We start from the raw sequence: 15,697 nt of genomic DNA on the forward strand, positions 1-15,697 counted from the left end.
TACATACAATTTGACGGTTTATTATGATAAATATCAAAAATCTAAAAGGTGTGCTTCATAGAGTACACACACATGAACACAGTACAGTAAGTTTTGTGGCTGTAAGTCATTCCCTTTAAATGCTATTGAGCTTTTAAAAAAATATTTTAATGTGTATGTAACTTTAGAGACGGTCCCTACATTCACGAATATCGAACGTCCAACGTCAAACCAACTTTATCCCAGTCTTAAGGCTAGACCCAGTCTAAGGGACTACTAAAGCATAGTCCTGGTTTAAGATAAACCGTGTCTGTGAAACCGGGCCATAGTGTTGCCAATGTCGGCAAAGAAAAATAATTTAGGTTCTTTCTAGGAAAATAAGAGACAGTATCAAGGACACTCAGGTGCATAGTGTCGTTTTTATTAATATTAGTAACTTGACTGTCATGTAATATGCAATAAAACGTACAGGCTTTGATAAGCTTCACTTGAAATAAACTTGTAGAAATGTTTACTTAATAGTTTACGTAAGTTTATTTAAATTTTGTACCTGTACAGCTATCTTACACAAACATTACCAATAGCACATTTAAACCTATCTAATGTACATGTAAGACAAAGTACGTGGGTATATTACATCGCTACTTCTATGTCTTACATCAATGCTAATATGAACCAGTCGCAGAGCAAATCTTTTCATCTTTTCACGATATACTTACTTACTGTCACTAGATTTAAAATCACTGCTAATACTGACACTTGTTTTATTTTAGATGCTGATACAATTCTGTCGTTAAATGACTAATAAGACTCACCTGTCCTGATTCTTCCCGCTCCGCCATTTTAAGCAGTCGTTATTGGCTAGACGTTTTCGGATGGTGTTCCCGCACCGCATTGTAAATCAAAACGTGATTGGTCGGAGGGGAAACGTGCAGCGATTGGTCAGCACCGTGAGACCGCTGTCCGATTGGCTGAGTAGACAGTGGGCGGAGTCCACCTATTTGTGGATCGTGAGCACGTCTTGACGTTAGAGAAATGTTTCAAAATCCACAAATGCACAGAGAGCAATCCACAAATGCGTGCAGCGATTCACAAATGCGCAGAAAGCGAGCCACAAATGTGTAGAAAGCGATCTACAAATAAATGCCATTAAAATATATTTGTAAATATATTTTTATTTGCAAATCTCATTGTATTTATTTGTGAATTCCATTTCTTTTTGTGGAACGTCTAACATGTATTTATGCTTCGCTTTTTGTTCATATGTGGATTTAAAATATGTTTGTGAAACTCTCTACATTTATTTGCGGTTGATAGTTTATTTATTCAGAATAAAGCAACAATTCTCATGCCATATAAATGAAAGTGTTGCTCCGCCCAAATGTGTCGTCCCGCCCATCGTTCATACTGCACTCTCTGGGGTAACGCAACATAACTGTGAACCAACCTCATACAGGAGGGTTTACACTAGTATTCATCGCTAAAACTCGTTATAAGAAGACAGAGCTTTGGCGCCGTGCGAACTGCTTCGGGTTTTTAATAACAGACTTTTATTTTGAAGTGTTATATACATTTGGGCGGAAGGGTTTTGTGATTGTAGGGTAAAGTTCGCGAGCGCTGTTTTGACTTGACAATCAAGTAACGTTAAACAGCGGTTGTTTTGAGTTCGATCTCATCTAATAAAATGTTTGCACTCAAAATATTCAAGAGGTTTTCTCCTGTCACAAAATGTGTTCATTTACGGAGTAAGCAAGTGTTCACCGTGTCAATGGCAAGGTGAGTGGAGCTGCTTTTATTTTTTCTGAATCGTCTTATTTCTCATTTAGAAGCTTGCTTCGCATGCTTTCATGTTCAACGTGTCTTTGTTTGTTCCTGTGCTGTTTCGTATATTGTCTCACATATAAATGCCTTTTCAGCACTATTCAAAAGTACCATAATAACTGAATGTCAGTCATTCCCTCAGACCTAAACGTATACATTTACCATGGTTACCAGATCAAATCACATTTTCTATCTGTAATAGACAGTAGTGATAAAAAGTTTGCGATGATTAAAATCACGTAATATTAAAATGCTTCATTATTTAGCTCTTTTTCCAAGCTCAAAGTCATTTAATTCTGGATGTCATTCAGGTTTATTTTAAGCTGTTGATTTGACTCCCAGAATGCAGCATTCACAATCTCAGCATGGGGAAACAGCAGCACCCTTTCGACCCGAAACGTCCACGGCAACGACGCTGATGGACATCGGCACCAGACGGATCTTCTCAGAGGAACACGACCTTTTCCGTCAGAACGTCCGACGCTTCTTTCAGGAGGAAGCTGTTCCCCATCACGCCGAGTGAGTCGCCTTACGCCAAAAGTGAGTGTGCTTGGCCATGTTCATACTCTGTGCGCTCTAAAGTGTGTTTGTGTGTTTCCAGATGGGAGAAAGCAGGTGAGGTTAGCAGAGAGGTTTGGGAAAAGGCTGGAGAACAGGGATTGTTGGGAATATTTACTCCTGAAGAGCACGGAGGGATTGGAGGAGACCTGCTGTCTGCGGCAATAGTGTGGGAGGAGCAGTGAGTAGTCCCGCCCCTTCCTGTTCTATCACTGCAGCCCTCACACGTCTGTCATTCTAGATCCATCCTTAGGCCCTGCGTCCAACAAAGCTTCACATCAGGTGGTTCCTGGTAGAGCTGTAAGCAGGCCTTAAAAGTTAGGCCCGACAGTGCCCGAGCCCGACAGAATTCGGCCCGAGCCCGACAAGTACATTTTGATTGACAGCTTTTTAAAAGCCCGAACCCGTTTACAGCCCGACATTAGGCTATTCAAATGTGCGCACGCACACAGCTTTTGTCAAGAATGAGGCATTTAAACATGTTTTAACATAATTTATTAATGACTAACGTAGGCTATAGGCCACTTGGAAGTTGGAACAAAGAAATAAAATAAGTCCTCTGTAACATCGTAACATCTCACATATCCCACTGGCTCATTATTCTCATTATGCACATGGTCAAAACTTTTCCACACCTCAGACTTTACTTTAGTTGCTGGTGCAACCAAAACGTAATCGCCAGAGGCAATCTTCCGTTTCACCTCCTCAGCATCCATTTTCGCATCTTTCTTGCACTAATCGGAACGCATCACATGACCGCTCATTTACCGCGCAAGCCCGAGCCCGGCCCGGCCCGGCCCGAGCCCGTGTAAAATGATAGAAATTAAGCCCGAACCCGACCGAACCCGTCAGGTCACGTCGGGTTCGGGCAAAGATCTTCAGCTCTAGTTCCTGGCCTCCACATCATGCATTAAAATCCTTTAATGCATGGCTAGCTGGGGATTATTCACTTATACCGTGGTCATTTGCCGAGTTAAAGCTGTTATTGTTGTTTACAGTGCAATTTTTGATCAGACAGGTGAAAATGACTGTTATTTTCATCAGTTAATTTCAAATGTTGATCAAACTGACTACCTGTGCATTAAACGGTTTTAATGCACACCTTCCAGCCAATCAGAATCCACTAGGGATGTAACGATTCTGATCTCGCGATGCGATTTAATCACAATTTTTTTCAAACAGACCATGGTGTAATCCAAGGCCAAAAATGGAAATCCCTTATATTTTGAGGTTGAACTCTGTCCCCCTTGAAATTCACTCCGTGGAAGCCGTCCACCCACTTTCACCCCATTTCCATCCCTGTGTACATGTCTAGATATTCTTGATATTCTTTGTGTGTTGTGATATTCCAGATCTGTTCTGCCTCTGTTCTAGAATGTACTCAAACTGCAGTGGTCCGGGTTTTTCTCTCCACTCTGAGATCGTAATGCCTTACATCAGTCACTATGGCTCTAGTGCTCAAATCGAGCGTTATATTTCCCAGATGACTGCTGGGAAATGCATTGGAGCCATCGCTATGACAGAACCTGGAGCCGGCAGGTGAGCTTCAGCCTAGCCGCTCACATTTGTTTTACCGTGACAGACACAAAAGCTGAACTCTCTAAAAATGCATCAGTGCATCATGTAATGCATTTTGTCACATGCATAATTTGTAATGTGAGTTGTCTCAGTTGATCATATTCTCTTTTCTACCTTAAGTGATCTTCAAGGAGTGAAGACATATGCAAAAAGAGATGGCACAGACTGGATTCTTAATGGAAGCAAGGTTTGAGAAACACAGTCAGTGATGCAGTCTCTGTGATATTCTGTAATGGATAAAGCTCAGTCTGATCTGACACATCTTAATCTATAGGATTGTTTTGCATAGTATGAAAGGTCATTATGAGTCATTATCAGTACAAAGTGGGTCAAAATGTCAATGTTTGAAATGACGGGCTGAAAAGGATTTTACAAGTAGAGCACGTCGTAGTTTGTTAGGTATTTCATTAGCGATACATGTTACATTACATGCTAATGGTGAAAAGCAGTTTGTGTGTTTGTAACTAAACAAGACATATTAAAGATATTCTATTAGTTGTTGGTAACTACTTTTATAAGGTTCATTTCCAGAGATATGAGGATCTTATTGTAGTTTTCAGTGGTCAAAAATCGGTCACTTTGCATAAAGCTGATACTTTATTGAATTTTAGTTGTATTTAAAAGGTATGTCTGAGGAACAAAGAATGTTGAAATTAAACAGTAGTTTTATTAATTTGCATAAAAACACTATTGTCTATATCTCGATCCAAACTCAAATACCAATTACTACCTAATATATCAACTTAATAGGTAAAAACACTTAAACTATACAGAGACTGTAAATGCATTCAGATGGCTCTCTAAAATCCATTCTACGAAGTGTTACTTCCTGGTCTGGGAACTGTCAATCGAAGTCTCACTAGCCAATGAGAGTAAATTGCCCTTCAGTCCCACCCACACGTGAGGCTTGTGCCAGAAAGGCGAACGTAAACTTAAGAACCGTGAGTGAAAACTCGGAAAGCGCAAATGAAAAGTCTAGCAACAAATTCAGAAACCATTATTTGCTAAAAGGAAACTTAGAAAACTGTTAAGAGAAAAACATTGTTTATTTAAAAAAAACATGTTAAATATTTGCAATTGAGTTTCTTGTTTTCATTATCAGATTGTTTTTCTTCTTTCTCATTTTATTTTAATTTCATTTTATATTCATTTGGTTTCTCATTTCATATTTTTGTTCTTCTTAAAAGTTTGTGTTCGTTTTAATTGGCACAAAAACATCGCATATTTCTCTGTCAGGTGTTTATCACTAATGGCTGGATGAGTGATGTGGTGATCGTAGTCACGGTGACGGATCGTGAAGCGAAGACGGCGGCTCACGGCATCAGTCTCTTCCTGGTTGACAACGGCACTAAGGGCTTCAACAAGGGCTGCAAGCTGGAGAAGATCGGTCTCAAAGCTCAGGTTCCTTCAATCTTTCCACATACATTATGCTGTACACATGCTAAATTAACATACACAGTAGGGTTGGGCCGATAGACGATGACATCGTCAATCGCCGATGGCTCACAGCCATCACGATGCTGGGCCGACATCGTGATTCCCCTGCATGACTCAATTTTCATCATCAGGAGGGTCCGCGGTCGTCCGTACATCCCAACCGCGTACGCGTAAAGCACATTCCCAAGACAATTGACATTCTGCGCTTGTGTCGAGCCCGTCCATTCAAGCTTATCCGCGGTTGAGTATGATTTGGAAGCTGCGCAAACACGTGAGCGGAGGCGGACATAGAAAGTGAAAGCAAACAGTGAATTATAGTAATGTGCTCACGTTGTGTGTGTGTAAACCTGTAAATGACGACATGAACTGTGCGCATCCGCGATGGCAGCGGGAAACATCAGTGACGCGTGACCCGCGCTGTTGACTAATCACACACACAGCCTACACGGGTGGGCTCAAGATCTACTCGACTTTCCACATGAAATAACAACTGGAAGAAATTCCAAATTTGCAAGTCGTAAAAATGCTCAAGCTGTCTTGAAAATTGGCGCAAAATGCGATTTGGTCGCAGTCTGGAGCCCTGATATACAGTAATTGTTTTTAATGTTTTGGCAGATGGCCATCTAGCAAACTGATATAACCCCCGCCTCGCCCCCGATGTCATCGTCCATTGCGGTGTTTCACTGTAGGCATAGTCTGATGAAAATTTGTTAGACATCGCCCAACCCTAATGCACAGCCAGCTTGTGTGAAAGCCAGAAAGAGCTTTTCTTGAAAACTGTGATGTATGTTTGTGTGCAGGATACAGCAGAGCTGTTTTTTGAGGACGTGCGTTTGCCGGCTGATGCTCTGTTGGGTCAGATCAATAAAGGATTCTATTATCTGATGAATGAGCTGCCACAGGTATAGGAGTGACAGCACACATCTGATACTGCTCGTTTCATGAATATATGTATATATATATATATATATATATACCATTTACAGTTTTATTTTTAATTGAATATTTATAGGTAAGTGTTTAGGTAAAATGATACACCCACTCTTAGGTCGTGACACACCTGGTTAGAAACACTGCTATATACAGTATATATATATATATATATATATATATAATTGCACCTCCAGCAGCCAACTTGGGGGCAAGTGGGCAAATCCAGTTGTGGATGTGGCATTTTCAGTCAAAACTCAAAATAAAAATTCTCAGAAAAGAAGTTATTACCAACATATTGAACCATCTGTTTATATTTTACTGAACCTTTTTTGTTCGAGTCCAAACACCAGAAAAATTTCAGTCTATGCACAGGTGTTCTATTTAAAAGAGGGAATAATTGGTGCGTTATGGATGTGACAAAAAAGGATGCAATTCCAGGACGTTTTTGAGAGACAACATACTTTGTTAGATTTCAGTGATGTAGAGCCTGGCATTGCCAAATGTTGGATCATGTCAGGTCATAAAACTTCCCCCTCACCAGAGTTTTGCAGACCTCGCTTGGGGGTCACCTAGATCACAGAGCGTCAGCTCCAAATAGCCTGACTTGGTGCTTCTCCAAAGTTTTATGACCATCATCTCTCCAGGGGTTCCAGAGGCCCTTTTGCTAGCAGTAAGCAGTTAAAAAGAACATATCACCTATTCCTCCATCTGATGCTAGCCAGAGGAACTTCTGTGACAAAACAACACTAAACTGTCCTTTTTTATAAATATATGTAAATATCCTTGTTGTGTGTTGGCACTCTTGCAATCTTAAGTTACCTGTAACCAGTAATGATGCAAGTTTTGATTTAGGCTTTGTTGTATTCATACATTGGGATGATTCTCAGCTTAACATAATTCAAGGCATAGCATGTTTACTATGTAACTACTCCTCTCTTAATTCCCTGTCTGATGAGCTATGTTGTAATACTATAGCATGCATCGTACTGTATCCATGACTAAGTTCAGCTATTAGGTGCAAATCAACCATACTGTCAGAGCTATGCAAATTAGGCGGCATGAGAAACAAAGGAACTTTCTCTGACCCACTTATCGCCTTCATGGCACCTAAAAACACGATCACCGATACATTCTTGATGATTTTATTGGTGTTCAGAAATATTTTACCTGCCTCGCAGCCCTGCCCTCTCTCTCTCTCTCTCTCTCTCTCTCTCTCCACGCTCCCTAGCGCGTTTGTGTTTCATGTTTCATGTATTGTCTTTGTTTAGCGATAGTTATGTCACACCATATTTTCACTTATGATGGGTCTTCTGTGCTCAACGCTCACATACTCGGTCTCTTAAACTGTTTTCAATCTATGCTACAGCTCTAAATCCTGTTTGGTAAAGTTGCGTTACTTATGCCCTTGAGATTTAGACGTTAAAAGTGTATAATATCATTGATGCATTTGCTGGACGAATACATACAAGTACTGTTATCACTATACTGCTAATTAGAAACTGTAAAATGTGTATATTTAATGACGATTATTATACGTATTTTCCTTTGAGCTAAACTAATTCCCTGACCGAAATTGATGTTTTAAATAACTCAATTCGTGGATGTGATCTTGATAGATCTGGTGGAGAATCATATTTGATGAGCTAAGTTCATCACTATTTTAACAGCTAAAACCGCTACAATGACAAACCAGAAGCAATAAAACCCAAGAAATGAAGAAGGAATCGCTCTTTGTAAAACATAAAATAGTTACTATATTGGTAACACTTTAAAATAAGGTTGTATTTGTAAGCAGTAGTAAATGCCTTAAGTAATAATGAACAATTCAGTTTTTTAACATTTATTAATCCTTGTTAATGTTAGTTAATGTCAACACAGTTCTAGGCAGGTGGCCTCCCAGAACAGGGCGTCGAAGAGGAAGCCACCCCCCCGTCAGCAGCTCTCGCGGAGAAGCGGCCCTGACGGGAAGACCCCAGGGAGATTGAGTACATCATCGGGCCCGCCCCCAGTCATCCCGTCGCTGGGCGGTCGGATTGGGATGGTTCCTGCCCCGTCTCAGCACCTGCTGGGCCCCTCCTCACAAAACGAGTTTCCTCTCTCTCTGGGGTGGGATTACAGCCGCTCTCACCCTCTACGCGACGGTGGTCGGCAACTCGACGGTGGAGCACACACAGCAGCCCTCAGCACTCTCAGTCAGACAGTGCGTTGAGCTGCGGCATCTCTGGGCAGGTAAGTCAGCAGAGCCGATCTCCTCCCCGGGGGCCCCCCGGCAAGGGATCTGCGCTGCCCGCCATCGAACCACCCCCCGGGTGACGATGAAGCAGATTGAACCCCTAGTCCCCCTGTCTCGGTTCCTGGGAGCCTGGCTACGGCTTCCCAGGCTGTCGCGGTGGCTAGGGAGGACGATCCGTCTCGGCTACGTGATCCAATTCGCCAGACGCCCGCCCAAGTTTCGGGGCATCCTCTCAACCTCAGTCAGAGGCAGGGATGCTCCCGTGCTTTGGGCCAAGGTCGCCACCCTTCTGGCGAAGGAAGCGATCGAGCCCGTCCCTCCGGCCGAGATGTGCAGCGGGTTTTACAGCCCGTACTTCATCGTTCCCAAGAAAAGCGGGGGGTTGCGCCCCATTCTGGATCTGCATACCTTGAACAAGCACCTACACAAGCTGCCGTTCAGGATGCTTACACAGAGGCGCATCCTGACGTCTGTCAGACGTCAGGATTGGTTCATGGCAATCGACCTGAAGGACGCGTACTTTCATGTCTCGATTCTCCTCGTCATCGACCGTTCCTACGGTTCGCTTTCGATGGGCGGGCATATCAGTACAGGGTCCTCCCCTTCGGTCTGTCCCTGTCCCCACGAGTCTTTACGAAGATCGTGGAGGTCGCCATCGCTCCCCTCAGGGAGAGAGGTGTGCGGGTACTGAACTATCTTGATGACTGGCTCATCTTGGCACACTCGCGAGATCTGTTGTGTACACACAGGGACCTGGTGCTCTGGCATCTAGACCGTTTGGGGTTACAGGTCAACTGGGAGAAGAGCAAGCTCTCCCCTGTGCAGATCATCTCTTTTTTCGGCATGGAACTCGACTCTGTCTCCATGACAGCGCGATTGACTACGGAACGCGCTCAGTCGGTGTTGAACTGCCTGAAACACTTCAGGCAGTCAGCGGTCCCCCTGAAACAATTTAAGAGGCTCCTGGGACACATGGCGTCCTCGGGGGAGGGGTGGTCCCCCTCGGGTTGATGCACATGCGACCGCTCCAACACTGGCTACAGAGTCAGGTTCCCTGGAGAGCGTGGCACACTGGCAGCAGGCGTATGGTCATCACGCCTTTCTGCCGGCGCACACTGACCCCCTGGTCCTCAATGACCTTTTTGCGGATGGGAGTCCCCCTAGGGCAGGTCTCACGGCACGTCGTGGTGACGACGGATGCCTCCCTGCAAGGTTGGGGTGCCGTGTGCAACGGGCACGCAGTGTCGGGCGGTGGACGGGCCCCCGCCTGCGCTGGCACATCAACTGCCTAGAGTTGTTGGCTGTGCTACTTGCACTGACGAAGCTGCAGCCCCTCGTGCAGGGCAAGCACGTGTTGGTCCGATCGGACAGCACAACTGCCGTAGCGTACATCAATCGCCAGGGTGGCATACGCTCATGGCAGCAAACACAACTCACCCGGCGCCTCCTCCTTTGGAGTCAGCAGGTGACAACATCCTTACAGGCCACATACATCCCGGGCGACCTGAACCAGACAGCCGATGCGCTCTCTCGTCAGTTGTCGCCTCGCGGAGAGTGGCGACTCCATCCCCGCGCAGTCCGGCTAATATGGGAGCGGTTCGGCCAGGCGCAGGTGGACCTACAAGCATTCTCTGTGTCCACAGAGTGCCTAGAATTCGGGCCTGGAGACTCTCACGTGATCCTGAGACCACGGCCTGGCTACGTGCCCAAAAGTTCCCACCACTCCCTTTTGGTCCCAGGTGGTGCTCCCCACTGGGGAGGAAGACTCAACCCCATCCGTGTTGTGTCCAGTACGCACATTGCGCCTCTACTTGGACCGCACGCAGAGCTTCAGAAGCTCTGAGCAGCTCTTTGTCTGTTTTGGAGGTCAGCAGAAGGAGAGGGCTGTCTCCAAACAGAGATTGGCGCACTGGATCGTGGACACCATCGCTACGGCTTACCGGTCTCAAGATTGCCCATGTCCGTTGATAGTGAGGGCACACTCCACCCGGGGTGTGGCCTCCTCGTGGGCACTGGCTCAGGGCGCCTCTCTGGCAGACATCTGCAGAGCTGCGGGTTGGGCTATGCCCAACACCTTAGCAAAGTGGAACCGGTGTCAGCCCGTGTCTTGCAGGGCAACAGGTGAGAAACGGCGACCGGTAGGGCGTACGTCTGCGAAAGCGCCTTCCCCCTTCCCTCTAGGTGGGTCAGTGCGCTATTTCCGCCTCCCTTCTTCCCCCCACTGGGTGAAGAATAGGCATTCCATCCATCACTAAGCACCTTCCTGGGGACCAGGCTGAACAGAGCAGCCCTGCCCCTTTAGGCCGGGTAACAGTTGAGTTATCTACCACGTAGCTGTAACCGGACCTAGTGCTCCAGACGTGGTAAGCCTGGGTGGTTCCGTCTGATGTATTCTCATGAGTGGTTCCCGCCTCGGCAACCCATGACCTCCCTAGGTGGACTTCCACCTTGCGGTTAACTTTGTCAGTCCGCACATTCCTCCCATGAGTTCTCCCCTGATGGCGAGACCATGTTGGTATCTCCACTAATCTTCTCCCTACAGCAGGAAGTGGTCTGTGTAGTGTTTTAACGCTTACCCAGTGGCCCTTACGGTGCCGGGCGGCTTCTCGCTGTTAGAGAAACAAGGCCTCCGCCTGTGATGGCCGGTGGTAGGGGGCTTCCCATCTTCCGTGGAAAAGCTCTGGGACCCCCCTACCTCCCCACTGGATGGTCACAAATTTCACGATGGCGCTCACGTCTGACACGCCTAGGCCAGCCAGCGTCGCCTCGCTAGAGATTGTGACGCGGCACAGCGTCATGGCGTTTTCCAGAGGAACCCCATCTGTTTTAAAGGGAATGTCTTGGTTACGTATGTAACCTCAGTTCCCTGATGGAGGGAACGAGACGTTGTGACCTTTATGCCACAACGCTGGCCGCCCACCGCAGTGGTCGAGGGATGCTCTCAGGCTCCTCAGCCCAAAAGGTGAATGAATGAGCACGCCATCTTCCTTTTATACCCGGATATCCGGGGCGGAGTCCGGCATGCAAATTTCATTCGCAAATTTCATTCGCCAATTTCATTAGCCTTTTCCAAATAGTCAGAAAATGATAGGTTCTCAAGGCGAACCCCATCTGTCGGTTCGACACAGCGTTTCGTTCCCTCCATCAGGGAACTGAGGTTACATACGTAACCAAGACGTTATACATGTTAGTTCATGGTGCATTAACTAATGTTAACAGTGACAACATTTGGTTTAAAATGGCTCCTATTTTGCAAATCCGTTAAAACATATATAGTGCATAATGTTGCTGTCTGGGTATAAAGAAACAACTACAAAGTTACGAAAAGAAAAGACCACTTCAAAGGGAAATATTCTCTTTAATAGAAATCACTTTTGAAGGACTACAGCAAACGGCTGAAATGAGCCACAGCTCTCTTTTCCGGTGATCCATCCATAGCGATGCCAGAGAATTTAAATAACCTCCACCCCAGGGAACATGCAAAAAAGGGGGAGAGGTCATGTTGGGCTGCTTTAGAGAAGACAAAGAGCTGCTGCAGTCGTGTTTTGTTACCATGACGAACGCTTGACTGAGCTGCGCGTTTACTAGGGATGCCACAATACTCAATATAAATTGAATCATTCGGTACGACCTCCACAGTTCAATACGTGTAAGTGAATTGCGGTTCCCCTTCAGTCGGTCTCTCGACGTTGTGTTGAGAGACAGACTGGGGTTTGATCTTGAGAACCTATCATCTCCGAGAGGAATTTTAAAACGGCACACGCACGCCATTCCCCGCCCCATGCATACGGGTATAAAAGGGAGATAGCGGCGGCCATTCACTCATGCTTTGTTCTTCGGAACCTGCATGGCATGATTGTCAAGCGTTTATCTCTTCGAGACTCTTTACTGCTGGATTTACGACGCAGAGCAGCGGACTTCTCCCTCCTGATAGTGGACTTCCCCTGGGCGTCTCGGCAGTGAGCTACAGACCTAAAAGAGCAAATTTCTCACAATTGCGAGCATGTCTCGCAGCTGTGTCCTTGGGTGTGACAGACTCATCCTTGAGTCAGACGGCACGACACCTGCGTCACATGATTGAGGGTCAAGCATGCTGAGGCAGGGTTTGTCGATCCGGCATGTTCTGTCTGCGAGAACATGATGATCAAGGTGTTGCGGTCACGGCTGGCTACGTTCTTTGTGAGCGCTGCCGCCACCCCGTCTGCTTCCCAAGCGAGTCCGACTGCAGCTTCGGCGAGGTCGACTGCTTCGGCGAGCAGCGGGGGTGATTTGGGGGTTCCTATCGATGTCGCTCCGCCAGCTTCGGCTTCGCGGACCACCCATACCCCAGCACGCTCACCTGGCTCGTCCCTGATGGGTGGCGGTAGACCGTCCCATTGCGGGCAGACTCCACAGAGAGATGAGGACGAACTCTCTGTCATAGCATCGGACAGCTACCTCCTGGCATCAGATGCAGAAGACCTCTCTGAGCTCCCGCCCCTGGGTGGTCGAGCTCAATATGAGGCTGATGCTGAGATGTCAGCCATGCTTGCCCGGCCAGCCGGGCTGGATTCGTGGTTTCTGGGGTCGGAGCGTCGTCAAAAGCCACGCACTGCCTGGTGCCATTCTTCCCAGAGGTGCACGAGGAGCTCACTAAGTTCTGGAATGCACCGTTCTCGGCGCGTTCCCGGCTAGCGGGCTCGGGGCTGTTACTTCCCTGGATAGTGGGGCGACCAAAGGCTATGTCAACATCCCCCAGGTGGAGTGTGCAGTCGCGGTGCACCTGTGCCCGCAGACAGCTGCCACCTGGAGGGGTCGACCTAGACTTCCGTCCAAGGCTTGTAAGCTTTCAATGCTGCGGGACAGGCCGCTTCCGCCCTCCACGCTATGGCGGTCCTTCAGTTCTTTCAGGCTAAAGCCCTGTAAGACCTGGATGATGGGAAGGCTGACCCAACTCTCATGAGCGAGTTACGCACGGTTACTGACCTCGCGCTTCGGGCGAGGAAGGCCACGGCATGTGCCTTGGGTCGGTCGATGTCCACACTCGTGGTCCAAGAGAGGCATCTGTGGCTCAATCTTGCGCAGATAGGCGACACCCAAAAGGCCCGCCTTCTGGATGTGCCCATCTCGCAAGTCGGGCTATTTGGTGACACCGTGGAGGATGTGTCACAACAGTTCTCCGCGGTGCAGATGCAGACTGAGGCGATTAAACAGATCCTGCCGCAACGTGACCACCTATCGGGTGCTGTGCAAGGTCAGGGAAGAGGGACATCAAGTACTGATAGTTGCGCCTTACTGGCCAAACCAGACTTGGTTCTCAGACCTGGTGGCTCTGACGACAGTTCCCCCCTGGCCGATTCCCCTGACGAAGGGCACTAGAGCCCCCGCCACTAGGCGTCTATATGCTTATAAGTGGCGTCTCTTCTCGTCCTGGTGTTCCCGCGGAGAGAACCCATGGAGTTGCCCGATCGAGTCAGCGTTGGCCTTCCAACAAGAGAGACTTGACAGCAATCTCTCCCCATCCACGTTGAAAGTGTATGTAGCCGCTATTGCCGCTCATCACGATCTCGTGGAGGGTAAGTTTTTCGGCCAACATGACCTGGTCACCAAGTTCCTTAGGGGCGCGAGAAGGGTGAATCCACCTCGACCGCGCTCCGTACCCTCTTGGGACCTTAATGTGGTCTTACAGGGCCTTGGTACAGCCCCTTTCGAGCCCCTCAGAGACGCCAGTCTTCCTCATCTCACGAAGACGGCACTCTTGATGGCGCACGCTTCTATCAAGAGGGTGGGGGACCTCCACTATCTGAAGACGGCACTCTTGATGGCGCACGCTTCTATCAAGAGGGTGGGGGACCTCCAGGCATTCTCCGTGTCCCATGGGTGCCTAGAATTCGGGCCCGGTAGTTCTCACATTATCCTGAGAGCCCGGCCCGGTTACGTGCCCAAGGTTCCCACCACTCCCTTCTGGGACCAGATGATGCACCTGCAGGCGCTCCCCTCTGGGGAGGAAGACCCAACCTCCGACGTGTTGTGTCCCGTACGCGCACTGCGCCTCTACTTGGACCGCACGCAGAGCCTTAGAAACTCTGAGCAGCTCTTTGTCTGTTATGGGGGACAGCACCAGGGGATGGCTGTCTCCAAACAGAGATTGGCGCACTTGATTGTGGATGCCATTGCTTTAGCATACCAGTCCCAAGATCGCCCGTGCCCGCTTGCAGTGAGAGCCCACTCCACTCAGGGTATGGCCTCCTCATGTGCACTGGCTCAGGGCGCCTCTCTGGCAGACATATGTAATGCTGCGAGTTGGGCTACGCCCAGTACCTTCGCGAGGTTTTACAACCTCCGCGTGGAACCAGTGTCAGCCTGTGTCTTACACGCTACAGGCATAAAAGACAGGCATCTGGTTTGGGCATGTGCCTGCGAAAGCGCCGTCTCCCCTCTCCAGGCGAGTCTAGCGCGCTCACTTGTGACTCGCTAGTCCAGTCAGTGTCGCTCCGCTTGAGGTCGTGATACGGCTCAGCGCCGTGGCGTTTAAAAATAGGTCCCCAGTCTGTCTCTCAACACAACGTCGAGAGACAGACTGAAGGGGAATGTCTCGGTTACGACTGTAACCTCCGTTCCCTGATGGAGGGAACGAGATGTTGTGTATTCATGCCACACTGCAGCGACCGGGAGATGTCTCTCAGGTTCCTCAGCCCAAAAGATGAGTGAATGGCCACTGCCATCTCCCTTTTATACTCGTATGCACGGGGCGGGGACTGGTGTGCGTGTGCCATTCGCCAAGCCCGTTGCTCTCACCCAGCACATACAGAAAGAGCGTCTCTTCTAGCACCATGCCAAAGTCCGTTTAACAAAAGACATGACACTCGGAGGCCTGTTGCACAGCTATTTACGGCATAGCAAGAGCGCCTCCAAGAAGCTATTCAGCATTGCATTTCTTCTAATTTATTGCAATGGCAGTGACGCACCTTGTTAATATATTATCTTTGGCCTTTCCCATTGAGCGCACGTTTACTTCCATTACAGCAATCGCAAGTTTTGTATTACGTCATTTTAATTACTCTGATGCGCAAAACCTTTTCAAGAAGCTTATTTTACTGGCATGTTGATGAACAGTAAACCAAAAACTGCTGTGAGCTGCCAGTGTAAATATTTACATTTATTCAATACACCAGGAAT

At 47.7% G+C, this 15,697-nt stretch overlaps 1 protein-coding gene across 1 annotated transcript in view; it reads left to right on the forward strand.

Moving 5' to 3' along the window:
• The first annotated feature begins 1,386 nt into the window (after nucleotides 1-1,386).
• Nucleotides 1,387-15,697, forward strand: part of acadl (acyl-CoA dehydrogenase long chain) — a 31,409-nt gene continuing 17,098 nt past the window's right edge. The window contains exons 1-7 of the mRNA XM_057328248.1: nucleotides 1,387-1,755; nucleotides 2,143-2,319; nucleotides 2,402-2,539; nucleotides 3,733-3,897; nucleotides 4,057-4,123; nucleotides 5,173-5,337; nucleotides 6,174-6,275. Coding sequence (XP_057184231.1) covers nucleotides 1,664-1,755; nucleotides 2,143-2,319; nucleotides 2,402-2,539; nucleotides 3,733-3,897; nucleotides 4,057-4,123; nucleotides 5,173-5,337; nucleotides 6,174-6,275 — 906 coding nt within the window. The 5' untranslated portion in view covers nucleotides 1,387-1,663. The remainder of the gene's footprint in view (nucleotides 1,756-2,142; nucleotides 2,320-2,401; nucleotides 2,540-3,732; nucleotides 3,898-4,056; nucleotides 4,124-5,172; nucleotides 5,338-6,173; nucleotides 6,276-15,697) is intronic.

This window comes from Triplophysa rosa, unplaced genomic scaffold, assembly GCF_024868665.1.
Source record: "Triplophysa rosa unplaced genomic scaffold, Trosa_1v2 scaffold418, whole genome shotgun sequence".
Taxonomy (NCBI): Eukaryota; Metazoa; Chordata; class Actinopteri; order Cypriniformes; family Nemacheilidae; genus Triplophysa; species Triplophysa rosa.